Here is a 26974-nt window from a genome sequence, read left to right as displayed (position 1 = left end):
CAGTCACTCCCACTTCCTCCCAGTTGCTTTCAACCTGATTCCAGTTGCCCACAGCCACTACCAGTAAATCCCAGTATGATTCCAGTTGCCCCCATTGTGATCCCAGTCTCACCCAGCATGGACCCAGCTGCTCCCATGTGATCCCAGTATGATCCCAGTTCCTGCCAGAATAGTTCCAGTTGTTCCCAGTTCCTCCCAGTATGATCCCAGTTGTCCCTAGAATAGCCCCAGTCCCTCTCAGCATTGTCCCGCTCACTCCCACTTGCCCCCAGCATGGTCCCAGCTGTTCCCAGTGTGGCTCCAGTCCCCCCAGTATGGTCACAGACACTCCCAGCATATCCCAGATGGCCAAGTGAGGTTTTGGTTAGCTCAGAATGGTCCCAGTCTTTCCCAGTTCCTCCCAGTTGCCTCCAGCATGATCCCAGTTTCTGGCAGTTGCCCAAAGTGTGGTCCCAGTTGCTCCCAGTATGAACCCAGTTGCCCCAGTTGTGTCCTTAGTCCCCTTAGCATGGTTCCAGTACCTTCCAGTTGATCCCACTTTTGAAAATATGTCCACATTTTCCTCTTAACATGGGCCCAGCAGCTCCCAGTACCCTCCAGTCAGGATCCCAGTGGCTCCCAGGATGATCCCACTTGCACCCACTCCCCTCCAGTATGACACAAGTCATTCTCAGATCCTCCCAGTATGATTCCAGTCCTGCCCAGTGACCCTCTGTCACTCCCAGTGTGGGCCCAGTTGCTCCCAGTCATCTCCGCCATGGTTCCAGTTACAGCCAGCACCTTTCCAGTCACTCCCAGTCAGATTCCAGTAGGATCCCAGTCATTCTCAGATACTCCTAATACTTTTCAAGTCACTCCCAGTATGATGCCTATCAGTTCCAGTATGACCCCAGCATAGGCACAGCTGCTCCCATCATCATCCAATGGGTTTCAGTTGCTCCCATTTACCCCCACTGTGGTTTCAATCACTCCCAGCATATTCCAGTTACTCCCAGCAGGTTCCCAGTCACTCCCAGTTCCTTCAAGCTTGATCCCATTTGCTCACAACCACTCCCAGTCAGCCTCACTGGAGCTGCACTCACACTGCCAGTATGATCCCAATCACCTCCAGCATGATCCCAGTTCATCCCAGTGTAAGTCCAGTTACTTCCAATCACCCCCAACATGAACCCAGTGACTCCCAGTTCCTCCCAGTTGCTCCTTGCATGATCCCAGTTTCTCAGAGCTGCTCCTGATCACCCTCAGAATGATCCCAGTCACTCCCAGTATATCCCATTTGCCCCCAGCATGGTCTCAATTGCCCCTCACAGGCTCCTACTCCATCCCAGTATGATCCCAGTATGATCCCAGTCTCCCTCAGTGTGATCGCAGTCTGCCCCGGCATGGGCCCGGCTGCTCCCAGTATGATCCCCGGAGTATCCCAGTACAATCCCAGTCACTGAAGGTGTTGATCTTTGACATCCCTGAAGGTCATTTTTGGTTCTGAAACAGACTTGCAGAATCCTGAAACAAAGAACTGCTGAAGAAAAATCACTAATAACTATTAAAAGAAATTCATTGATATTTATCAAACAATATTGAGAAAATTTCTGGAATGCCTTGGCCACTGTCCTTAATTGAATCACTTGGGCTGAGTCTGACTCATGGCTTTCCAGTACTTTGAGCTGGTAGCTCTGTCCACCTTCAACAGAACAGTGCCCCGGCTCCAGGTAGGGGGATCACAGCCCCCAAACCCGGCGGTGGGCAGGCCAAACAGCCCAGACCTGGCCTGCAGGGCGGGTTCTTTGTTCCCACAGCCCACCCCCACCGTGCTGCCAGTGCCTTGGCAGTAGGAGTGACCGAACACTTTTTCCCTCTCCCCCCAGAACCACCAGTGCACACTGGTGGCTGGGAAGGAGAAGCTTTCCCAGGGATCTCCATGCCGGATCTGCGGGTCTTCTTTCCCCAGAATAAGTGAGCGATGCTCGCTGTCCACCCCCCCCCCCCCCCATCCCTAACCCTGCGATTCAAATTCCTGTGTTCCTGTTTTCTGCTCCTCAACACCACCCCCATCCCCTCCAGGCTTGTGGCCAGAGGCAGCGCCTCTGGGAGCCACATCCCCCACGCCACTGATGCACGTGAGGGGAGTCAGGCACCCCAAATCCCAGTGAGAAGCCCCTGACCAAACGTGGATCAGCCTGTGAAAAATGTTGTGTCCCAGAAAAACACTGAGTTTGAAAGTTTTCAGCTGGGAGGCACCGGCTGTTAGCAAATGAGCCGCGCCTCCCCTGAGGGAAAGGCCAGCGTCCCCTTCTTCTCTCCCAGCTCCCACCACAGGGGTGTTATAAATGAGAAGCTTGACTGGGCCAATATTCAAGCAGCAATCAATTCATTAATTAATATGGTAAAGTATGAGCAATACAGCAATGGGTACAGTGGGGGAAGTTTTCCCTCCAACTGCACACTGATAGTTGAGGCTTACAGGTGTTTATAGGGGTGCTCATCAGCTTTCTCAGCAGTTTCTATTCCCAATTTTTATGTCACAATTCCATACCTTTTGTGATTTAGTTTTTCTCAGGTTGTATCCAAGAAAGGAGTATCCCCAGATGGTGGTGGTTCGGTTTCTGAAAGAAGGAGGAAATCTCCCAGATGGTGTGGTCCAGATTCCAGATGTGGTCCACCTTTTAATTGCAGAGACTATAAATCTCATAACAGTGATGTCCAGCTTCCTTGGTCGAAACCATAAATCCTTGAGTTGATCTTCCTTTCTCAAGCTGCTTTTCACTGTTTTGTTAAGGTGTGAGATAAGCATGTTTCCTTTATATACATTCTAAAGCTATAGTTTCAAAGATCCTTACTGCAAGCAATATTCTAAAATTATACTTCAAAAGGTTATTATTGCAAAACTCTTTCAGGCTTAGCTACAAGCATAAAGTTCTTGTCAAAAAGCAACATTCTTAATGCTTTAATTCAAATGCTCCTAAATAGACTTAAGACTTATAAAGGTTAATTACGAACAAAAGATATGTTCCAAGGCCTTCTTCTGTGCTTTACTTTCCTCAGTAATTATTAGAATTCGTCTTTATAACTGTCCCATGGTCGTTTTCCACACATACCACAATCACAAATACACACGTTGCCTGTATGTACCTGGCACAAAACACAGCTTTGTATTTCACAGGGGGCACAGGGATGGCTCCTGTGAGAAGCTGCTGGAAACTTCCACTGTGTCTGGCACAGCCAGTTCCTGGTGGCTGCAAAGATGGACCTGCTGCTGCCAAAGGCTGGGCCAGTTACAAATGGTGGCAATGCCTCTGCGATAACAGATTGAAAAGGAAATCAAAATAGAGATTGTGGCGCAGTTTTAACTCCAGTCAGAGGAAAGCAGAGGGAGAACATGTGAGAAGAACAACTCTGCAGACATCCAGGTCAGTGCAGAAGGAGGGGCAGGAGGTGCTGCAGGCACTGGAGACCCAGACACCCTGCAGGAGAGCCATGGAGAGAGGGGCCCTTCTCCCAGGCTGGAGCAGCCTGCCCCTGGAGGAATGCACCCCTGGAAGAGTGACCCATGCCGCAGCAGTTTGGGAAGGACTGTTGTCCCTGGCATGGACTCACAATGCAGCAGTTTGCAGAGGGCTGCTGCCCCTGAAATGGACTCACATGGGAGAAGCTCCTGCAGAACTGTCTCCCTTGGGAGGGACCCACGGTGCAGCAGGGGAACCACTCCTCTCTCTGAGCAGGGGCAGAACCCATGGGTGATGAACTGACCATAACCCCCATTCCCTGTCTCCCTGCACTGCTTGGAGGTAGAGCTGGAAAGAGGGAGGCAAGGGGCTTATTTTATTTCCCCTTTCCTGCTCTGACTTTGTTAGTAATAAATGAATTTCACATCTCTAAGCTAAGCCTGTTTTCCCCAGGACAGTATTTGATGAGTGATCTCACCCAGTCCTTATCTCAACCCATGAATCCTTTATTATATTCTCTTTGTCCAGCTGCAGAGGGGAGTGAGTGAGAAGCCCACATGGATGCCTGGCATTTGGCCTGGGTCAACCCACGACACCTTGGTACCACAGGGTCACAATGGACCCTTGGTTCTATGGGGTCTCATTGGTTCCATCAGGCCCTGAAGGGCCACTTAATTCAACAAGGCCCCAAAGTTTCACAGTGGTCTCCAGGATTCCATGAGGCCCTGCAATGTCAAAATGGACCTTTGGATCCCTGGGGGCCCAGTGTCACAATGGGCTCTTTTGGTTCTACAGCTTCACCATGGCCCCTCGGTTCCATGTGTCCTGCACCGTTCCATGAATCCTTAGTTCCATGGGGTCCTGTAGGGTCACAATGGTCTCCTTGGTTTCATGGTGCCACACTTGCCATAATTTCCATGGTATCACAACTGCCCTTGGATCCCAAGAGGCCCCACAGTGTGACAATGGGCCCTTGCTTCCATGACGCCTTGTGGTGTCACAATGGTGTCCATGATTCCATCAGGCCCTGCAGTGTCACCGTGGACAGTTGGTTCAATGACACTCCACAATGTCAGCATGGCCCCTTGGTTCCTGTGGTGGTTTGACCAGGAAGGAGTGGGAATTCTGGGAAGCTGTGGTCAAACCAATGAAAGTTTTAGGTTTGAGACTGGCACCTAGTGTAGCCAGTGGGGTTTGGACACACCTCCGAGAATACACAGGGGTTAAAAGCAGGGCACTGCCCTTGGATCCCTCCTCTTGGGACATCGTCGGCGAAGAAGTCAGATCTCTCTCCCCCGCCCAGCCCGCTGCTGCTGGGCGGGGGAGGGGCGGCCATGCGGTAGGCCCGGGGCCTGGACAGAGATGGGGTTGAGGGGGCTTTCAAGGATGGAAGGGTGGAGGAGCCCCAAGAGTCAGCCCTCGGGCAGCCAGTCCCCCCCCCAAGGAGAGAGAGAGAGAACCGGCGGCACCGAATGTGATGGCAGCCAGCCAGGAAGAGAAGGGGGGGAGGGAGAGTGCCCGGTCGGAGCGGCAGCGTGTGGGCAGCGTGCGTGGGAGTCGCTCCGGGACCGACAGAGACTGAAAACTTTTAACCCTTTCTTGCATGATTGGGGCCTTGCAAAAAAATGCTAATCCTCCTCGAAGCTGAATAAGAAGGGAGATAGGAGATGAGATAAGGACCTGGCCCGACGAATGTGGAGATGATTGGATGGGGAGAGATGATTTGGAGTGGCCTTTTGGCTGGACTTTTTCTTGTAGCCATGGACTCAGTTGTTCCTGTGACACAGACTGCATTTAGGGGGAGGCAGTGCCTCAAAACCAGGAGGGTTCATTCGTGAGGACCCCCCGGCCCCAGGGGGTTGGAAAAATATGGGGGGGACAGATGTCCCAAAAGCAGAGACTGTGCCTTTTTGGAGTGAGACAAGGCATCCTTGAAAGACAACCCTAAAAGCAGCTCTGGCCATGTCTCAGTGGTGAGAGCACTGGGCATGGAAGGAACATGTCACAAGCGGCAAAAGGACTTTTTTTTTTTCCGGGCGGTGCCGAAGTGACAAGGAAGCATCCGAGGTTTCAGTGTGTTTCCAGGAGAAGCCTATGGAACAAGAAGGACTCCTTTCCTCTTCATGAACTGCAGTTTGAGTATACTAAAGTGTCGTGCCGGGCTGGGCAGTTGGTGTTTTTTGAGAGAATGTATTGGATTGAGAAAGTCAGGGAGTGGGGAGGAGGAAAGTGGTTTTGTAAGGTTTTCAATTCTTTTCTTCTTTTTCCTTATGGTCTTTCCCTATTTTCCTGTAATTTAAGTAATAAAGTGTCCTTTATGTTTAAGTTAGAGCCTGTTTTGCTTATTCCTGGTCACATCTCACAGCAGACACCAGGGTGAGGCATTTTCATGGGGGGCACTGGCTCTGTGCCAGGCTCAAACCATGACAGTTCCACAGAGCCCCACTGTGTCACTGTGGTCTCCTTGGTTCCAAGGCTCAGAAGTGCCAGAATGACCCTTTGGTTCCAACAGGCCTTGAAGTTTCAAAATGGTCTCCATGGTTTCATGAGTACCCCCTGTGTCACAAGAGACTCTTGGTTCCCTGAAGTTCCTCAGTGCCACAATGGGCCCTTGGTTCCATGAGGTTTGGTAGAGTCACAATCGACTCCTTGGTTCCATGAAGCTTTGCTGTGTCACAATGCCCATGGTTCCATGAGTGTCCATGGTGTCACCACGGTCTCCTTGGATCCTCAGTATCACCATGGTCTCCTTGGTACCATCCAGGCCTTGTAACAAGAGACAGTGAGCCATTTTGTGCCTTAGATGAAAGGCTGCAGAACTCATGGTTGTGAGGCTGCGTCACTGATGAGAAACAAAAACCACCAGAATCTGAACGCCAAATGTCATCTCAAGTACCTTCAATCCCAGCCTGGACAGAGGTAGAAAATACAAACAGAAATTCCACAGTGAATCAAAAACAGGGACCATATTTTGAATGCAGGCAAAATGCATTCAAGTGCATTCGAATGCACTCACTATGATGGGGAGGTGATGATCCCCTATTCCAAGAGAGAACTTAGGAAGGGCTGACTATTGAAGGAACTGCAGAGAACCACAATATAAGAAAGGAAGGTGGCACAGGCAATTCTGGAATAGGGACACCAGAAGGCAAGAGCAGATGAAGCAGTGCAGTTGCCACCAAGGAGATCACGTTCACATGCAGTGGGCAGCAACCCCATCAGGCCGTGTCACCATCCCCTGGTACAAGGGGGGTCACGATGGTTCGTTTCACTGATCTCAGGGTGCAAAGACACACAGCGGGGGAATTTCAGTATTAACCAAAACAAATGCACCTTTTATTGAGTGCCCACAGCAGATCCAACACAAGGATTAGAAAGGAGATAAAGGATAGAGAGACAGAGAAAAGCAGGGGGGGAATAGCTGCCAACAGAGAAATGAAATCCTCGTGGTCCGGCCAATAGATCCGTCTGGTCACGTCAGGGAGAGTCTCAAAGCCTTTGGTTAACTCTTTTATAATCTACCGCCGGGAGGGAGCAGGACAGCACACGGAGGGAACAGTGGAGAATAAATCCATTGGGAACAGGCACAGACAGTCCAGGTCTGAAAAGCACAACCAGGTGCCAGCAGTGAGTGGGGCCCGTTGTTTCAGGACTGGTTCCTATGGGAAACATCCCGCTTCCCATGGCAGACATCCCACTCCAGTCAGGCTAGCACCCCTGGGTTAGAATTTGAAGGGTCTCAGTCTCAGTCCTTGGGGGGCCTTCAATCTCCATCCTTGACGGTGGCTGTGAGGCAGATGAGGGATCTTGGACCATCTCTAACAGACTGACATCCCAAAACATAGTAGTAATTATGCATTTCCCCTTAAAAATATAAGTTTTGGAAATAGGAAAATTATAACTATTTTTCTTATTTATAATACTATTATTCTATATTTGTAATAAGAAATTTTAATATTTATATCTAAAAATCCACAACTTTTCAGCAAGCAAAAATTTATTGGTCATTAGTTCTAAGTAACACAATTGCCAACATTACTTCATTGAGAAGTGTGGCTATTGATTTTTCCTTCTTTATGCTAATCAGTCCTATTTTAAATCCTTTTGTTATCTTTTTTATCATTTTCAAAGACAGGATAAAAGGGGCCACTTTGGGGTCCGTGGAGGCATTTCTGGGGCACATTTGGGGCAGTTTTGGGTCTGGAGAGGGAATTCAGAGAGAACCTGAGGGTCTGGATGACACTTGGGTGAGCCGAGTGGGCACTTGGAGGGGCACTCAGGGATTCTGAGGGACAGTTCGGGGTCCGGGGCAGCACTTGGGAGTCCAGGGGGGCGCTTGGAGGTCAGGGGGGGGAATTTGGAGCCCTTTGGGGTCCGGGCGGGCCCTTAGGGGGCTCTGACGGGGCTCGCTGGAGCGCGGGGGGTGATGGGAGTTGTAGGCGCGGGAGGGGGGTGTGTAATACAGTTTAACGGGGCCGTGGAGCATCACGGGAGTTCGAGGCCCAGCTGCAATGGCCCTTAGAGGGGCGCGTGACGTGACGGGCGATGAAGTCCCGGCTGGAACAGCACTGGACATGCGCAGCGGAGCATGATGGGAGCCGAAGTCCCGGAAGTGGCTCCAGCGCTTTGTTTCGGGGTCCGGGAAGGCACTTGGCGGACACTTTTGCATCCGAGCCGCGACTTGAGATCCTCGGGGGAACGTAAACGGTTCGGGAGGGCTTGGGGGGAGCTCCGGGAGCTCTAACCGGGCTCTTTAGGGCGGGGGCACGGCAGGAATTTTAGGCGCGGGGCTGTGTTCTGAGGGGCTCTGGGGCCGCGGTGGAGGAGAGGAGATGAATTCCCAGAAGTGGCTGTACCGGGCATCTGTGGGGTTGGGAGCACTCAGCGTATCCGGGGACGCTTGCTTTTGGGGGGTCTCGAATGGGCGCTGAGGGGGCACTGAGGGATCCTGGAGGGTCTGGGGGACACTTAAGGGACAAAGGGGTAGCGGATATCGGGGGTTCTGTTGAGCGCAGGGCATGACGGGCGTTGTAGTCCTGGCTCCAATGGAGCTCAATCAGGCTGCAGGGCATGACGGGAGTTGTGGCTACCGTAGGGACCGTTCCCGAGTCTCCGATTTCTGGCGCTGATTGGCTGCTCGCGGTGATGGGCGGGAGTCTCGGCAAATGGGATACGGTAGAGGCGGGAACAGCCCATTCAACTTATCCAGTCTCTCCCAGTACAGCCCAGTTCATCCCCAGTGCAGACCAGTACAACCCCAGTACAGCCCTGTTTATTACAAGTAGAACCCAGTACGAGCCCAGTGCCCCTCCAATCCCTCCCAGTACAGCCCAGTCCCTCCCTATACACCTGAGTTTATTCCCAGTCCCTCCCAGTTCATCCCAATGACATCCACAGGATGCCCCAGTGTCCCCAGTCTTCTCAGCAATGGCCCCACTGTCCCCAGTATGTCCCAGTATCCCCGAGGGTCACTCCCAGTATGTCCCAGTGTCTCCCACAGCATTCCCAGTGTTCCCCAGTATGTCCCAGTCCTCCCCAGTGTCACTCCCAGTATGTCCCAGTGTCTCCCACAGCGTTCCCAGTGTTCCCCAGTATGTCCCAGTCCTCCCCAGTGTTTCCAAGGACAGTTTAATTTCTCTCGGTGGCCGTGGCAGCCAAACCCAGCAGTGGGGTCAGTGCAGTGCCCATGGCCACAGCCCCTTGCAGGGGCCCAGTGCAGCTTGGGCTGATGATCCACCCTCACAGCTGGCCCAGGGCAGCTCTGCAGTGCCTTTGGTGGCACCTGGGGCTGGCACACACCTGAGCAGTGTGTCTGTTTGCACTGGGGAAACTCAGCAGTTTGAGATTGCTGCAAAAAGTACAAAAAGGGAAAACCCCTCTGAGGCTGGGTGCAGCCAGCTCTGCAAGCACAGCGGGGCCCAGGGGAGTGAGGACAGACAGGATGGGGCTGGGCAATGTGGAGCAAGGTTGTCCACACTGGGTCAGAGCTCCAGGCACAGCTTCTGTGAGCAGGCCAGAGCTGCTGAGGGGAGACCCTGGGTCAATATCAATCACAGAATGCTGCAATTGTCTCTGCTCTAAAGAGAAATTTTATCAAAGACACCCTTTAAAAAAGGAATGTATATTTTATTACTGCTCTTTGAAATCTTTCTCCATAACTGGACTCTCTCTTTTTGTCCTTTTCTTCTATTTCGGTCCTTTTACAAATTTGAGTAATGTAAAATTCAAATAGCTTAGAGTTTGTGAAGCTGAATGGGCCAAGTCAGTGCTTTAAGAAGTGTTCTGTGTTGATTGAATGTCATATTAAATCTTTTGCCAAAAGTTTCTCTGATTTTCTAAAGTTACCAGTAAAGACTGTTTGGTTGTTTTGAGCTCCTGAGGATCTCTTGTTGATGTTTCTCCAGGGAGTCCAGCTCAGAGGACACAAACAACTCAAATTCCTTTTAAATATCTCCTTGACAGAGTTTTCCACTGGATGGAAATCAGGGCTTGTGTGTCCTGCTTGGCCCAGCCCAGGCAGGGCTTTCCCAGCCCCGTTCCACACTCCATTTCCCAGCTGGAGCCGCTGGTGCCTCTGAGTTGTGCTGCCCCAGCCCCAGGGACGCTCTCCTTGTCTGCCCATTCCCCCATGGTCTCTGGGCAGGGATGGCCTCAGTGGGGGCTGCTGACATCCTCAGCACCTTGGAGGCTGCTGCTGAATTTTCCTGCTCCGGGGGCTCGTTCAGCCTTCAGCTCTTCAGTGCTGGAATTCAGTGTCCCAGGGCTCATTAACACTGAGAACACCTTAACAAGAGAAGCCTCAGGGAATAATTTCATTTAATTTTCCAAATCACAGGTTCAGCCATCAGCTCTTCAGTGCAGGAATTCAGTGTCCCAGGGCTCATTACCATTCAGAACACCTTAACAAGTCAAGCCTCTGAGAATAATTTGATTAAAGTGTTCAAATCTTTTGCAGTTAATTTGACAGATTTCAGTAGTGTGTTCAAACTGAATGCATTATATTTAAAAAGACAGTGAGCAAATATTTTTTAGGCCCTGTTTAGGTTTTTTTTCCTCTTCATAAATCAAAATGTGTAGTCTCCAATTGACACTGAATCCAAGTACCTCCTCATGCAGTCTGAATAGATATGAAAATCAAGACCCTTCATGGCTGACAATCAATCAGATTCTGTCCCTATCCCCACCCCACCATTCCCCCCATCCAAGCCCTGGCTCTCAGAGCAGTCTTGTGCAAATCTGAGCTCCCTCCAGCCCAGGCTGCACCTGCAGCTTTCAGCTCCTTGGCTCCAACTCCCACCTGCTTTCCTTGGAGAAGCAGCTGCCCGAGACATAGAGGGATGTTCATTTCTTGTCATCCAACAAAGCCAAGGGAAGGCACAGCTCCATCAAATGCAAAAGTCGTTCCTCTGCTGGATATTAAATCTGCTTTCCACAGCAGACAGTCTCAGAGCAATGGAAATCACCTTCTGTGCCCAGCACAGATCTCAAGGTCCCCCAAACCCTCCCTGCCCCAATTCTGCCCAGATTTGCTCTTTGCACACACGAGTCACACGCTGAACTCAGGAGCTCCCTCCATGCTCAGAGGGAGAAAAGAGAGAAAGGGGATGAAGAGGTCTCCTGTGCAGAGCCAAGGTCCAAGTGCAGCCCCTGCAGTGGGAGCCACAACTCATCAGGTTTGTCTTCTTTGGGCTCAGGGGCTGGTGACACTCAGAGGCACAGAAAGGTTTCTTGCCAAAAACAGAGGTGGAACATTTCAACAGTTTAATAACCATCACAGCTCTTCCCTCAACTCTCTGGGATGTCCCAGCAGCATCTGACATGTCCCCCATCCCCAAGGAATTTCTGTACAGGAACAGATTTAGACAAAGATAAAAGAAAATGTAATTCTCTTATAGATATAAACACAATTAAGATGTTGATTAATGTGTTATTTATTTGAACTTTGAAAAGACTAGACAACCCCCTGAAGTTCAAAGCATGAAACCAGTCAGTTTGAATGACCAGAGAGCATCTGGAGAGGGAAAACTGGGAGCAATGGGAAGAATAATGAACCAGGTGGTCTAGTGAAGAGATGCCCTTACACATGGCCATTTAAACAGGAGGGCTGGAAACACCTGAAGGAAGAGGGTCATGAAACGTTAGATTGGATGTTGGTGGCACAAGAAGAGGGGAAGATAAGTATTTCTACTCATGCCATCAGTACACTTCGCGGAAATCCCCGTTCCTGCTGGGTTATTTTGCCATTTCTTAAAAATACTCAAATGACACAGTAATAAAGATTTGCTTGTATGTTATGAAACTAACAGGTAATAAAACTTAGGCCCCTTTCCAGGCAGACATCAGCTGTGTGCCCATGAACAGGCAGTGCCACTTGTACCCTGAGGTCCCCAGCTGGGATTGGATCTCTCCCAGAGCACCTGAGGGAGACCAGAGCAACTTGCAAGCTGCAGGTCCCTGACAGCCCCGCAGGGCTCCTGTCCCATCAACATTTGCTCTTCTCCAGGCTGAAACAGGGTCCAGCATGGTGCCAGGATCATCAGAGAGCTGAGGTGTGTGCTGGAATTCAATGCCCTCCTCATCGCGCAGCAGCCCTGCATTTCCCCCTCCTGCAGCCTTGGTCTCCAGCACAGCCATGGAGGCTCTTTGGGCTCTGGACTGTTCCTGCAGCCCCTAAGGGCAGCTGAGCTCTGTCTTTGGCACAGTCAGGCCTGGCCAGTGCAGGCCATGCTCAGCAATTTCTTGTGTGTGCCTGGCCTTGCTGTCAGCCCTGGCAGCAGCTGCGTGGCCCCATTGTGGCCCTGTGCTGGCCCAGCCATGGTGGCCCAGCCCCTGTGCAGGCCCAGCCCAGGCCAGGAGCATTGCGGCTGGGAACGGCCCCTGTGCCGTGGTGCCCACAGCAGCCTTGGGGCTCTGTGCCCCATGGCCTCCCTGCTGGGCAGCCTCTGCCAGCTCCTGCAGAGCCCCTGGCACCTGTGGGGCTGCACAGACAGCCCTGCCCTGGGCTCTGCCGGCCTCTGGGCCAGCAGAGAGGCAGCCAGGGCTGGCCATGGCCAGGAACAGGCCCTGAGCCCCACAGGAGGATGGAGCTCACGGCCAAACTCAGCCCAGGCCAAAGCTGGGCTCAGCAGCCACGGCTGCCGAGGGCTGGGTGCAGAGTCTGGAACTGATAAATGTCCTGGGCCCCCTCCCTGCTCCGTGTATGCCACCAAGGGCACAGAGCAGCCTCCTCTCTGGGCCACTTGCCTGTTTGCAATGCCTTGCACAGGCGCTGGCCCTGCCCCACAAGGCCTGGCCTGAGTCCTGCCCCTGCACGCTCAGCCAGGCTGAGATGGACACTGATGGTTTCTGGGCCAGGCTCTCTGAGCCTGGCCCAGCTCCCTGCAAGCTCTGCCTGCTGCCCTCAGCTCTGGGCAGCACCAAGGGCCTCTCCCCAGCCCAGCCCAGCCAGCTCTGGCCCCACAGCTCTGCTCAGGCCAGGCTGCTCTGGGCCCTGCTCCACGGCCTCAGCCCCTGGCAAGGGTACAGCAGCAGCTGCAGCCCACAGGACTCAGCCCCAGTCATGGGGGAAGGTGCTTGGCCAAGGCCAAAGGAGGCTCTCTGGCTGCCCTGCTCCCCTCTGCCTGAGGTCCTGAGAGCTCAGGGGCCCAAATCACTGGCCCTGCCCTGCCCCTGATCCCCACAGTCTGTCCTGTTTCCTTCATCCCTGCATTGCCAGGGACTTTTTGGGACAAGGGAGCTCTGCTCTGTGCATGGAGGGATGAGGAAGTGCCACCACTAGTGTGGGAACCACAACTCATCAGGTTTGTGTCCTTTGGGGACTAGGAACTGGTGAGACTCAGAGGCACAGAAACTTTCTCTTCATGGCCAACAGACCACAGTTCAACAGGATACAATTTAATAACAATCACTCTCTTCCCTGAGCTATGAGCATGGTCCCCGCAGCATCTGATGAGTCCACCATCCACAAGTGATTTCCATACTAAAATTAATTTCACACAAATGTGGTTCTGTGATAGATACAATCACAGCTGATTTCTTATATCAGGATGCTCATCCTGGTGTGGTGCAAACAGCTCCAACAATTCCTGATTTGCGAAGCTGTCAGTGGTGGATGAAGAAGGGAGGTCAGGCTGATTTTGGTGTAGGGGAAATGCTGAAACCAGCCTGACTCATTCCATCTCCCCCTGTCCTGGCTGATCTCCCCTCTTTCCCCTTCCACCCATTGGCTTTTGTGTCCCCCCAGCCCCCTGTGAAGAGCCTGGCTCTGTGTTCTCCATCCCCTCCTCGCTGGCACTGCCAGGCTGGCATGAGGAGCCCCTCAGCCTTCCCTGCTCCAGGCTGGACCAGCCCAGCACCCTCAGCCTCTGCTCACAGCCCAAGGGCTCCAGCCCCACCTTGGAGGCCCTTCCCAGACCCTGCTCCAGCTGCCAGACATCTTTCCTGCCCTGCGGAACCCAACCCAGGCCACTGTGACCTGGATAATCCCTGTCCCTGATGTCCTGGTCACACAGCCCCGGCCCCTTGTCCCCTTGTCAGGCTCTGGGGTGGATCCTGTGGAACATCCTTTGGTGGACGCTGTGGCTCCAGGTGGGCCGGGGGGATCCCGGGGGACAGGGACCCTGCTGGGCATGAACAGCATTGGACTTGTTGGCAGAAACTGTGAGGGGGAGCTGGGGCACAGTGACCAACCCAGTGACCTGAGACAGCCCTGCTGGGATGTCACACAGCCCCTCTGGGATGTCACAGCCTGCTCTGTGATGTTACAGCCTTCTCTGTGATGTCACAGACAGCTCTCTGATGTCACACAGCTGCTCTCTGATGTCATACCAGTCTGTGATGTCATTGTATGCACTGTGATGTCAGACCTCTTCCCTTTGATGTCGCAACCTTCTCTGTGATGTCACAGACCATTCTCTAATGTCACACAGCCCCTCTGGGATGTCACAGTCTGCTCTGTGATGTCACAACCCACTCTGTGACCTCATCTAACCAGATGAGAAATTGTCTCTACCAGCTGAGCTGACACCTGGAGCTTGTTCTCCACAACCCCAGGCCTGTGGAAACCACACAATGCCCATTGTGTGAGAAGGGGAACTGGAAGTTCAGCAGCCTCAGTGTCCTGCCAGCTCAGCCAGGCCCACTGGAACATTGGGGTCCACGACCACCAGGGACCAGCAGAGAGACCCCCAGGAGAACAGAGGAGGGGAAATACATTAATGATTTGAGGAAAATGATTATCAGATGTGTATTTAGTCTGGGACAATTAATGAATATGTATGCAAAATACAGAATATAAACAGAAACTTTCCTTTACTCAGCCTGCAGGGCTTTGGGAGGAGCTGTCCCCCGTGCATCCCCCTGAATAAATAATGCTGCTTTTTAATGCTGCATTGGTGTTAAGGAGTTTTCTGTTTTACTGATATTTTGGTAACACTCCCACTCCCAAGGACAGCTCTGTCTGCTGCTGTTCACAAACAGAGAAGGGCTGGTGGCAGATGTGGGGCTCGGAGGCTGCCTGGGGCACAGTGACCATGGAATAATCAAGTTTTCAAAGTTCTGTGGGAGAAGGAGGGGCAGCAACAAAATTTCTGCACTTTAATTAGGAAGGGCAGGTTTGGCCTATTTAGAATGCAGATTTGTGGAATACCAAATCAGGTACAGATTTTTTTTAAAAAAGAAACAGCCCTTAAAAACAAAGGGGTCCAGGAAGGATGGACACATTTCAACAAAGTAATCTTAAGGGGGAAGGAGCAGCCTGTCCCAGTGTGGCAAAAGATGAGCTAGTGAGGAAAATGACTGGCCTGGCTGTCCATGGATCTTTGGTATGAACTTAAGGGAAAAAAAGAGGATGCATCATTTTGAAAAGACAAACAGGCGGCTAAAAAGTATTTAAGGATGTTGTTAGGTTATGCAGAAAGAAAAGGAAAGAGGTGAAAGCTCAAGTAGAGCTTAATCTGGCCACTTCTGTGGAAAATAATGGGAAATGTTTCCATAAATAAATTAGTAGCAAAACACCAGAAAAAGAGAACCTCTACTCTTTATTGGATGCAGTGGAGAAGAGAGAAACTAAAGAAAAGGCTGAACTGTTTAACATCTTGTCTGTCTCAATGTTCAATATTAGAACAGGTTGTCCTCAGGACAAGTATTCTCCTGAGCTGGTAGATGAGTACAGGGAGCAGAACAGCCCCCTGGAATCCAGGAGGAAGCAGTTGGTGACCTGATGAGCCACTCAGATGCCCACAGTTGTATAGGATCAGATGGGATCCATCCCAGGGGGATGAGAGAGCTGTGGATGAGCTCCCCAAGCTGCTCTCCATCAATTACCATCAGTCCTGGCTCAGCAGGGAGGTCCCAGAGGACTGAAGGTGCCAGTGTGAGCCCATCCCCAAGAAGGGCTGGAAGGAGGATCTGGGGAACTCCAGGCCTGTCAGCCTGACCTGGGTGCCTGGAGAGGTTATGGAACAGATCACCCTGAGTGCCATCCCAGGGCACCCACAGGATGGCCGAGGGGTCAGAGCCAGCCAGCGTGGATTTAGGGGTGGCAGGTCCTGCCTGACCAAGCTGGTCTCCTTTTATGACCAGGTGACCCACCTGTGGATGAGGGAAAGGCTGTGAACGTTGTGTACCTGGACTTCAGCAAAGCCTTTGACACTGTCTCTGACAGCATTCCCTGGAAAAGCTGCAGCCCACAGCTTGGGCAGTTCCCTCCTGCTGGGAGATTTAAGAGCTGGCTGGAGGCTGGGCCCAGAGAGTGGTGGGGATGGTGCTGCACCCAGCTGGTGTCCAGGCACTGGTGGTGTCCCCCAGGGATCTGTGGTGGGCCCAGTCCTGTCTAATATCTTCACTGATGATCTGGGTGAGGGGATCAAGTCCACCACTCACAAATTGCAGATGGCACCAAGCTGGGTGTGAGTGTGGATTCTGTGGGAGCATAGGAGGGCTTTGCACAGTTACTTGGACAGGTGGATCCAGGGGATGAATCCAATACGGTCAGGTTTAACAAGTCCAAATGCCGGGTCCTGCACTTTGGCCACAACAACCCCCGCAGTGCTACAGGCTGGGGACAGAGTGGCTGGACAGCAGCCAGGCAGAAAGGGACCTGCAGGGACTGATGGACAGCAGGTTGGAAATGAGCCAGCAGTGTGCCCAGGTGGCCAAGAAGGCCAATGGCTCCTGGCCTGGATCAGGGATGGTGTGGCCAGCAGGAGCAGAGCTGCTGTGCCAACACTAATCTGCCCCCAGCTCTGCACACAGACATTGCTGCTTCAACTCCAGAGTAGGGAACATAAGGGCATCTCTGGAAAAAAATTGGCTGGGAGATCCTTTAGTTCCTTTAAAGCCACCAAGAGTGCAGCCCCTCATTGACACAGTCTCTGGCCACAGGGAAGGTGGAGAGAAACAAAATGAGAAATGGCAAAAACAATGACATTTCTTTGTGGACAATATGAAAAACTAATACAAAGGGAAAAAAGAACAAACCACAACCAAAGCAACAAGGAGTATGAAAGATGTCTTTTAGTAGAAGTGATTGGCAGAAATTGGCCAGCAGTTTAATGTTCCTAAAACCATCCAGTGATCAGTCTCCACACTGCAGCCTTGAGCTCCTGGTTCCTCAGGCTGTAGACGAGGGGGTTCAGGACTGGAGGCACCACCGAGTACAGAACTGACAGGGCCAGATCCAAGGATGGGGAGGACATGGAGGGGGGCTTCAGGTAGGCAAACACTGCTGTGCTGACGAACAGAGAGACCACGGCCAGGTGAGGGAGGCAGGTGGAAAAGGCTTTGTGCCGTCCCTGTTCAGAGGGGATCCTCAGCACAGCCCTGAAGATCTGCACATAGGAGAAAACAATGAACACAAAACAACCAAATTCCAAACAGATTGAAAACCCAAGGAGCCCAAATTCCCTGAGGTTTGAGTGTGAACAGGTGAGCTTGAGGATCTGGGGTACCTCACAGAAGAACTGGCCCAGGGCATTGCCATGGCACAGAGGCAGGGAAAATATCGTGGCTGTGTGCATGACAGCAGTGAGAAAGGCACTGGCCCAGGCAGCTGCTGCCATGTGGGCACAAGCTCTGCTGCCCAGGAGGGTCCCGTAGTGCAGGGGTTTGCAGATGGACACATAGCGGTCATAGCACATGATGGTCAGGAGGTAATACTCTGATCCAAGAAAGAAGAAAACCAGAAAGACCTGAGCAGCACATCCAGTGTAGGAGATGTTCCTGGTGTCCCAGAGGGAATTGTGCATGGCTTTGGGGAGAGTGGTGCAGATGGAGCCCAGGTCAGTGAGGGCCAGGTTGAGCAGGAAGAAGAACATGGGCGTGTGCAGGTGGTGGCCGCAGGCTACGGCGCTGATGATGAGGCCGTTGCCCAGGAGGGCAGCCAGGGAGATGCCCAGCAAGAGGCAGAAGTGCAGGAGCTGCAGCTGCTGCGTGTCTGCCAGTGCCAGCAGGAGGAAATGGCTGATGGAGCTGCTGTTGGACATTTCCTGTGCCTTGGCATTGGGATCTGTAAAAAAATTGATCATGGAACACTTGAGTTTGGAGAGGACTTTAAATATCCCAGCACAGCCTGGGGGCACTTTTCCCCCACTGCCTGCCCAGGGCTCTGCTGCCTGGAGCTGTCCGTGCCAGCTGCTTCCCTGTGCCCAGGGCTGGGCCCTGCCAGTGCTGCCAGAGCCCAGCCCAGCCCTGGGGGCTCAGCTCCGCCCTGCAGACCCCTCCCAGCTCAGGCACTGCCGAGGGGCAGCTTCAGCTCTGAAGGCTCTGATGGCAACATCAGAGCAACCCTGAGGAGGTCGGAAGAGCGACACTGATGCTGCCTCTAAGGGGCCCTGTGCTGATTTCTGTCTTTGCCTGCTTTATACAGATCTGAGATGATTTTTTTTTTCCTCAGCCTGAACTGAGAGATGAATATCTATGTGCAATTTCCCATCAAGGCAACCCAGAGCAGTAGATTAAAAAAGCAGGATTTTCCCTTTTATGAAGCCCCTGCCTTGCTGTGCTCCCTGTATAATCCACTTGGAAATGTTCTGCAGTTAAATGCCATGCTGGGAGCAGTCCTGAACAATGCAGCATCCTCACCACACAAGGAGAACACTTCCAAGCCTTACCAGCTGTCTCCTCCCACCCACATCTTGTCCCCCAGTGCTGGGAGCAGCTGCCAGGGCTGGCTGAGAGCTGTCCCTGGCAGGCAGCAGAGTCCCTGCCCCAGCACAGCGCCCTGGGCTGCAGGACCCTGCTCTTCAGGACAGCCCTGGGCACCCCTGGCTGCTCTGCCCAAGAGACAATCAGAGAATGTACTCACAGGGTCTGTAGGCTTTGGGATGTTCCAGCTTTAGGAGATCACTCCAGGAGCTGCAGCTGCATTGTCCTGCAGCCAGAGATTTCTGTGCCAAGGGCTGGCAGTGATTCTGCCCCAGGCACTTCTCAGCACATTCCCAGCTATGACTGATTGAAGCTCTCTGTGCTGTGTCCGGGGTGGCTGCAGGCAGTGCCCCAGCCCTGCTGGGCTGGCAGAAGAGCTGCTCATCAAGAGAAATGTGCTTTTGAAGCTCTTCATGGTTACCAGGAGCTGCCTCTGTGCCAGGAGCCCAGCCCAGCTCAGCAGCACAGACACAGCACAAAGACTTTAATGAGCCTCTGGGGCTTTGTGCTCAGGCCCTGAACATCAGCCCCTGAGAGGGAGCTGAAGAAACCTCTCCAGAACTCCAAGGCAGAATCCAGCTCCAAAGTTTCTTGGACTTTTAATGGGTCCCACTGAGGGACACAACTGAGAAAGTGTCCCCAGGCCGAGAAGATAACTGGAGGCAGTGATGACAGGTGGGGACAAAGAGAAGCCAAGTCTTGGTGCCCTGGGGCACAGCAGCAGGGTTTGTGCCACCAAGGGCTGTGAGGAGACACCTTGTCCTGAAGCCCTGGGACCTCCTGGCACAGCCCCAGCCAGGCTGGGCACTGTCAGCCCCTTGTCCTGCCCTCAGCATCCCCCCTTAGCCCACATCCCAGTGGCCTCAAGGATCTGCAGCAAGGAGTCCCTGGGGAGCCTTGGTCAGGAATGGCCCTGGGGGCTCCTTCATGCTCCCTGCAAGGACTGCAGGTTTTTCAAAGAACTTTGGGTTTGGCTTTTGCGTTGGAGTCTCTGAGAGATTTGTGCAATCATGGCCTCCAATTATCTGCTGTAATTAGTCCCTGGAGAGGCTTTGTCAGTAACAACACTCAGTGGGGCTCATTAATACTTCAAGGTGCTTCAGTTATTTTAGGGTACTTGGTGTTTTCCTTTTGATACAGACTCTGTGAGAGGTTTGTGCAATCATGGCCCCAATTATCTGCTTTAACGAGTCCCTTGAGAGCTTAGTATGAAACTTAGTGGTGCTCATTAATACTTTGAGGTACTCAAGATTTTTAAAGGTATTTTAAGGATTTAAGGATACTTTTAGGTACTTTTAAGGATTTTCCTTTCCACACTGTGTCTCTGAGAGGTTTTTGTGCCATCCTGGCCTCCAAATCTCTCCTCCAAAGAGTCCATGAGGAGCCTGTGTTGAGGATGGACCTCAGTATGACCCATTCATGCTTTGAGACACTTTGGGTGTTTCCTCTGACTTTTCCTCCTGGAAAGGTTTGTGCCATCTCCTCTCAGGCCATGAGGTTCCAGTGCTCAGGTCAAAATGCACCACGGGGCTCATTAGGATCAAGCAATTCCTGACAAACCATGGCTCTGCCTTGATTTCCCTCTGCTCTCATGCAGTTCATCAGGAAGGTTTCCTTTTATGTTTTGGTTCTCCAATTTGCGATTTCTTGGTGAATGCATCAATTATTGTGGTGTGTTCAGTTTTGGCTGATTACCAGTGCACTCACTAGAATATACTTACTCATTTCCTGCTGTGAGATAGGATTAGGAGAAAGGCAAAACAGGCTCAAAACTTTAAAAGGGTATAAAGAAAAGTTTATTAATAGCAACCAAAAGAAAGTGTAATAAGAATATTGGGATCGGCGGGACAAATGCGGCATGCAATATGAGTGATCAGCAAATATCAAACTTTATTGATAGGTACACATTGGAATATGTATCCCAATGTAACCAGTTAGATGGTGCCTAGGCCAGTTCTGACCCTCGCTGCTGGGCCAAAGGCAGCACTGTGGTGTTTTACCCCAGAGATACCTTGGCTGGCGGCAGAGTGCAGCGGGGCACAAGACAGGACTCCATTCTCCTCAGGAGAGAGAGCTTCTGGCGATAGTGGAGAGAAAGGGAGTGGATTCTGCTAGAAGGTTGCCAGATGTTTATTCCATGAGTACAGAGATGTCTGCACTGGGCCACTGCTGCTAACAGAATGGAGGCCGCATGGTCTCATTAACATTTTAAACTCAGGGCAGGGGAAGGGGAGGGGACAGGTGAGCCACCAACCAGGTGAAGGGGCAGGGTCTCAAGGGACTAGGGACACCTATCACACGACGCCTTGCTGGTATGTTAGCCTGATTGACAGGGCACACTCAGCGAGGGGCGAGGGGGAAGGGAGAAGGTAAAACAGGATATTGCAACACACCACAACATCTCCCCCTAGTTTTGTTTAAAAGGAAGAGGACTGTGTTTATGGTGCAGAATGATTCTACCGAGGCTTCCAGGTCATCCACTGGAGCACTGAGGGCTTCCAAATGGTAGACCTCAGGAGGGGGAGATAAGCTTGAGATTAACTTGAGAACCATGCATCTGATTACTCCAAAAACAATGCAAAAAACTACAATAACTACAACTAAAATAAACAACACTAAAATTACAGTTTTCAGAATAGATCCCAACTAGCCCGAGAGTCCCCAGCCATTGAAAAGTCCATTCAGCCCGTTGTCAGTTTCTCTGTTGATGTCTGAGAGCCTTTGTCAAGGCAGTCCATATGTGGTTTGGGCTGCGGTAGGAGATCGCAGGTGGGATGATCACCAGTAGGACGAGAAGCAGGCTCGGTCTCATGGCATCTCGAGGCTTCACACGAACAGTGGGATCTAAACTGGTACAAGGAACTTGAGACAGACATATATTACAAACTATTCCAGATAGGAGGCTTAAATGGAATTTCCTCCAGAGAACGTGTGCGGCGTTTTCTTCTCCAGGCAGCGTGAGCAACCTGGGGTGCTTCTGCAGATTTCTCTGAGACTTTGGGAACATAGGGCTTTACCCATTTGGAAGGAACCCACCTTAAACCAGAGGGGGTGGACACACAGACGTATCCACGTCCCCAAGTAACCAATTTGTAAGGCCCCACCATTTTCCAAGTCTCAGGGCCTTTACTAAAACCGGAGGTTTTTCTTTTATCAACTTGTGACTGCTCCCCCCAAAGTGGCGTAGGATGGGTGGGTTCAGGCTGTCAAAAGAACAATTCAGAAAATTGATTGTGAATAGTGCCCTGGATAACTGAATGTGGGGAGGTTCTACCTTCAGAACCTGTTGTTGCTGATCCAGGACCCTTTTAATATCACGGTGAGTTCTTCTACAATGGCTTGACCTGTAGGGGAGTAGGGGATGCCAGTTTTATGCTCTACTCCCCATTGCTGCAGGAAGCTCCCGAATTCCTTGGATTTATAAGCAGGCCCATTGTCAGTTTTCAGCTCCTTGGGGATGCCCATGAAAGAAAAAGCCTGTAAGAGGTGCTTAATAGCATCAATAGATGACTCTCCTGTGTGGGCAGAAGCATAGACCGCTCCAGAAAAGGTATCTACACTAACATGAACATATTTCTGCCGTCCAAAAGCCTGTATGTGTGTTACATCTGTTTGCCACAGTTCACAACTGTTCAGTCCCCTTGGGTTTGCTCCTGTACTCACTGTAGGGAGTGCATGTTGTTGGCAATTTGGGCACATGGCCACAATCGCTTTGGCCTGTTCTCGAGTGATGTTCAACTGGCGAACCAGGCCAGGTGCATTTTGGTGGAAAAGCTGGTGGCTGATTTTTGCCTGTTCAAAAACATTTGGGAGAGTGGCCATCACTGCAGGTGCAGCAAGAGCATCTGCCCTTCTGTTGCCTTCAGCGATAAACCCTGGCAAGTCAGTGTGTGACCTGACATGCATCACATAAAAGGGTTGCTCTCGGTGAGTGACTAACTTTACCAGTTTGGAAAGCAATTCAAAAAGTGCGATGTTAGATACATCTTGCAGTATTGCTTGATCTGCTCTGGATACTACTCCTGCCACGTATGCAGAGTCTGTAATCAGATTAAATGGTTCTGAGAACCTTTCAAAAGCCCTAACAACCGCAGCCAATTCAGCAACCTGAGGTGAACTTTCCACCTCAGCAATGTCCGTCTCCCACTGCTGGGTTTGAGGATTTTTCCAAGTCATAACAGACTTGTGTGACCTCCCGGACGCATCTGTAAAGACAGTTAGAGCCCTTTTTAAAGGTCTCCTACTTAGAGCAGTTCTTAATTTTAAAGTAAATTGAACATCTTGTTCAAACAATTTGTGAGCGGGCTGCGCTACCGAAAATTGTCCTGAGTAGGAATCCAGAGCAAACTGCAACACTTCATTTTCTTGAAACAATTGTTCCAGTATTTTCATAGTATTTTGACCTGATTTTAACTCAACTGGAATGTGAATGCACTTAAAATCACATCCTGCTAACTCCCTGATCCGGGTCCTTGCTTTCCGGATCAGTTCTGCTACCAGTTCCTGAGGCTTTGTCAGTCTCTTGGACCTTTTGTGACTGAGGAAAACCCATTCTATGATCAAGAGAGAGTCCCTCTGGTCCCGGTCCTTTTTTGGTGTGTCCTTTGCCTTAGGTGTTTGTTTTTCCTCCCACTGGAAAATAATTCCATGGAGGTGTGGCAACTTACCTAGGATGATAAATTTGAATGGCAGATCAGGCCGGCATCGGTGGGCCTGTCTTGTGGACATTGCAATCTGAACCTTTTCTAGAGCTTTCCGTGCCTCTGGGGTAATAGACCTAGGAGCCCCTGGGTCCTCTCCCCCTTTTAATAAATTGAAAAGAGGGGCAAGGTCTTCATTAGTCAGACCAAGCCATGGTCTTACCCAATTCAAAGACCCACACAACTTGTGGACATCCGCAAGGGTCTTGATCCTTGGATTGATTTCTAGTTTTTGAGGAACAATGGTCCTATTTCCAATTTCTAAGCCCAAATACTTCCAAGGTGGCATCTTTTGAATTTTCTTTTCCTGGAGCTCGAACTCTGCAACAATCAATGCATCGATCGTTAGGTCAAGCGCATGTGTGAGTAAATCATCATTGGGGGCACACACTAGGATATCATCCATATAATGATAAATGATGGCCTTCTCTGTGGCTGCACGCACTGGGGAAAGCAGGGAAGAGACATACCACTGGCAGATAGCTGGAGATACCTTTAATCCCTGAGGAAGAACGGTCCAATGGTACCTTTTCATAGGAGCTTCTGAATTGATAGAAGGGACAGAGAATGCCAAACGCAGTGCATCATCAGGGTGCAATGGGATTTGGAAGAAACAATCTTTAATATCAATAACAGCTAATTTCCAATCTTGGGGAAGCATTGTTGGGGATGGCATACCAGGTTGGGGAGAACCCATATCTTCAATTACATTATTAATTTGTCGGAGGTCACAGAGGAGTCGCCACCTCTTTTTGTCAGCCTTTTGGATGACAAACACTGGAGAGTTCCATGGGGACATGGTCTCCACAATGTGGCCCTTTCTTAGTTGCTCTTGTACTAGTTCCTCAAGCACCTTTATTTTTTGTTTACTGAGTGGCCACTGTTTCACATCAACTGGTTCGTCTGTTTTCCACTTAAGTTTTTGGGTGGAGCGCTGTTGTTTAATGACTGCTGCACAAAAATGCTGTGGAGAGTCTGGAATATCAATTGTGACACCCCACTGGGCCATTAAATCTCTCCCTAACAAAGGTTCTGAATAATCTAACACAAATGGACGGATATTTGCCAATTGTCCGTTTGGACCCTCGAATTGAATAATGCTTTTGGATTGCCTTGCCAATTGCAGACCTCCTACACCTCGAAGGTGACCAGCAACATTTTGTAAAGGCCAGTGTACTGGCCAGTCTTGTACTGGAATCACTGTGCAGTCTGCACCTGTGTCTACAAGCATCTCAATGCGTTTAGACTCCCCACCCCCACTGACATTGCACCACAATTTGGGTTTATCTGTCCCAATAACTTGGACCCGGGCGACTGTGGGCCCTTGTTTTTCGATATTTTCAGGTAAAGATGGCACAGGGATAGCTTGAGCAACAATTTGTCCCTTGGGAAGAAACAGGGGTGGGTGGAAACAGTGCAGGCTGAGAACAAATTGCTTGGGATCTGATGTTGTCATTCCCGGAGCAATTTCGATCTCTTGTGGTGAGTTTTTGTCCCCAGTGATGATGTACTTACAACGAATTTGGTTCCAAGTACCCTTCTGTTCAGGATTTACAGAGACAAAATGCCAGTCAGTGTCCTTCAGGTGGAGTGACTCTGTCAGCTGCAACCTGTAAGGCTCATTGACAGAAGATGCGGTTAATACAGAATCACTTAAATCATAACAAAGGTTATTTTGTTTCACTTTCAACAGTGGACTAGCAGACTTGGTCTTTGAAGCACCTGCTTCACTTACACAAATGTTAATATTATCGCGCGCTTGATTTGTTTTGCTACCCTTATTCTCTTGGCCTGCTCCTTTTATGTCTGTACGCCTGGCAGGCTGGCGCTTTATTCTTCGTTTTTTTGTTGTTGACCCGCCGGAGGGTTTGTAGTTCTCCTCCCCTGCCATTTCTAAATTCGTCAAATTCTTTTTTCAGGGGGCACTGGTTACTCCAGTGTCCTAGCTTATTACAAAGCAGGCATGGTTTAGTGGGCTCAACCATTGCTGGTCTCCGCTGCTGCCCAGGGTACTGCTGTGCTGAGGGGAAAGGTGCAGGGCTTGCAACAGCGACACGCTGGGATGGTCTTGGCAGCAGCCTTGGTCTGGTGTCTTCAGCCACAGTCATCAGAGGCACTTTCCTGTTACAGACTAGAAGCATATCTTTTAATGTAGGGGAAGGTTCCATAGGAAGGCTCAGGATTGCCGCTCGACACTGTTCATTTGCATTTGTAAACGCTATTTCCTCTAAAATTGCTTCCCTAGCATTTTCCTTTTTAACCTGTATTTCAATGGCTCTAGTTAGCCTTTCTACAAATTTCAAAAAAGGTTCTGATGGTAGTTGTTTGATTTTACTATAGGGCTCAAAAGGCCCCTCAGGTTGGAGGGAAAAGAATGCTTTTTCAGCTGCTTCTTTTACTTTCTCAAGTGTTTCTGTGGGAATTGCAGCAGCTTGGACTGAGGGAGAAGACCATTGGCCTTCACCACAGAGGTGCTCCATGGTGATAGGGTTACCATTGTTGTCTTTTGCTGTGTTTGGATCAGCCTGTAAGCCTGGGAGAGCATCTTTTAGCAGTTGTTTCAATGCTGATTCCCATAATTTGAATTCCGTGGATGTCATGAGACATGAAAAAATTTGTTTTAAATCATGTGGAACCACAACAGTCCTACTTAATTCAGAATTTAAAAGGCCACGGAAATATGGACTGTGTGGACCATATTCTTTATGAGATTTACAGATCTCTTTAATCAATTGTCGTCCAAAGGAGCTCCAATTAGCAGTAGGGGCTGCTCCTGCTTGAGCTGCAGGCTGAAACGTAACAGGAGCCAGGGACAACATGGCACCATGCATTGGGTCTGCTGTCCCCTGCTCTGAATCCCTGGAATCAGAAGCATTGGGATCACAGCTACAGGTTTGGGGACAGGCAGTGGGTGTGTCCCCACCGTGGGAACCCGGGGAGGGGGCGGGGAAAGGGAGCCAGCAAGAGGCGGGGATACCGTGGGAACAGGGGGCGGGGTCAAGGGGCTGGCAGGGGGCGGGGATACCGTGGGAACAGGGGGTGGGGTCACCTGGTGACATCACGTCAGCAGACGCCCCCTGGGAGGAGTAGAGGGGCAGAGCTGAGGGTACTGCAGGAAAGGCGGGGGGAGGGGGGAAGGTGTCACGAGGAACAGGAGGAGAGGGGGATGGGGATGGAATTTTGGAATGCTTAAGAGGATTTTGGGAAGAAGAAGACCAGGTTTGGGAAGATGCCACGTGGCATCCACCATCTTGTGGACCCCCTAGGGACTGGGGGCCATTTTGGACATCACTGCTCTCCGGAAAGCTAACACGTGCTCTGGGTTTTAGAGGAGGGGATACAGGGGATTGGGAAAGACACGCAGCCTGGCCAGAGCTTTGTGAACAAAACAACTCAGGTATTCTTGCACACTCTGGGAGCCGACTTCCCAATGAGTTTGCACTCTTTACAATACCAAGTTTTGGGGAAAGAGGTTTAGGGGTTTTAGAGCAGGGAGGAACAGGGAGAGCAGAGGTACATGGCTTTACATTTGGCTTTTTCTCCATTTCCTTTTGTTTGAGCAATGCTGTTCGAATTTGTAAACTCCAGAACACAAATTTAGCTGAGGATAATTTGCCAGATTGTCCTAAGGTTATCAATTCATTCCCAACTTTATCCCAGAATTGAATATTGTGGATTTCTTCAGGG

General features: G+C 50.9%; 2 protein-coding genes across 2 annotated transcripts in view; both read right to left on the bottom strand.

Annotated features, from left to right (window-relative positions):
- The window catches only part of LOC141729585 (uncharacterized), a 413938-nt gene that overhangs the window by 346197 nt on the left and 40767 nt on the right, over positions 1-26974 (bottom strand).
- Positions 16764-17581, bottom strand: LOC141729525 (olfactory receptor 14J1-like). The gene has a single exon (XM_074544233.1). It carries the CDS (start codon positions 17579-17581, stop codon positions 17003-17005), a length of 579 nt encoding a protein of 192 aa, XP_074400334.1. The 3' UTR covers positions 16764-17002.

This window comes from Zonotrichia albicollis, chromosome 7 (assembly GCF_047830755.1).
Source record: "Zonotrichia albicollis isolate bZonAlb1 chromosome 7, bZonAlb1.hap1, whole genome shotgun sequence".
In the NCBI taxonomy this organism is placed as follows: Eukaryota; Metazoa; Chordata; class Aves; order Passeriformes; family Passerellidae; genus Zonotrichia; species Zonotrichia albicollis.
Note: the sequence above shows the minus strand (reverse complement) of the source record. Positions and strands in the feature narration are given on the sequence as shown.

Excerpts from the sequence above, each read along its gene's own strand:
- LOC141729525 (XM_074544233.1), bottom strand. The coding sequence starts at position 17,581 with ATGTGCTATGACCGCTATGTGTCCATCTGCAAACCCCTGCACTACGGG.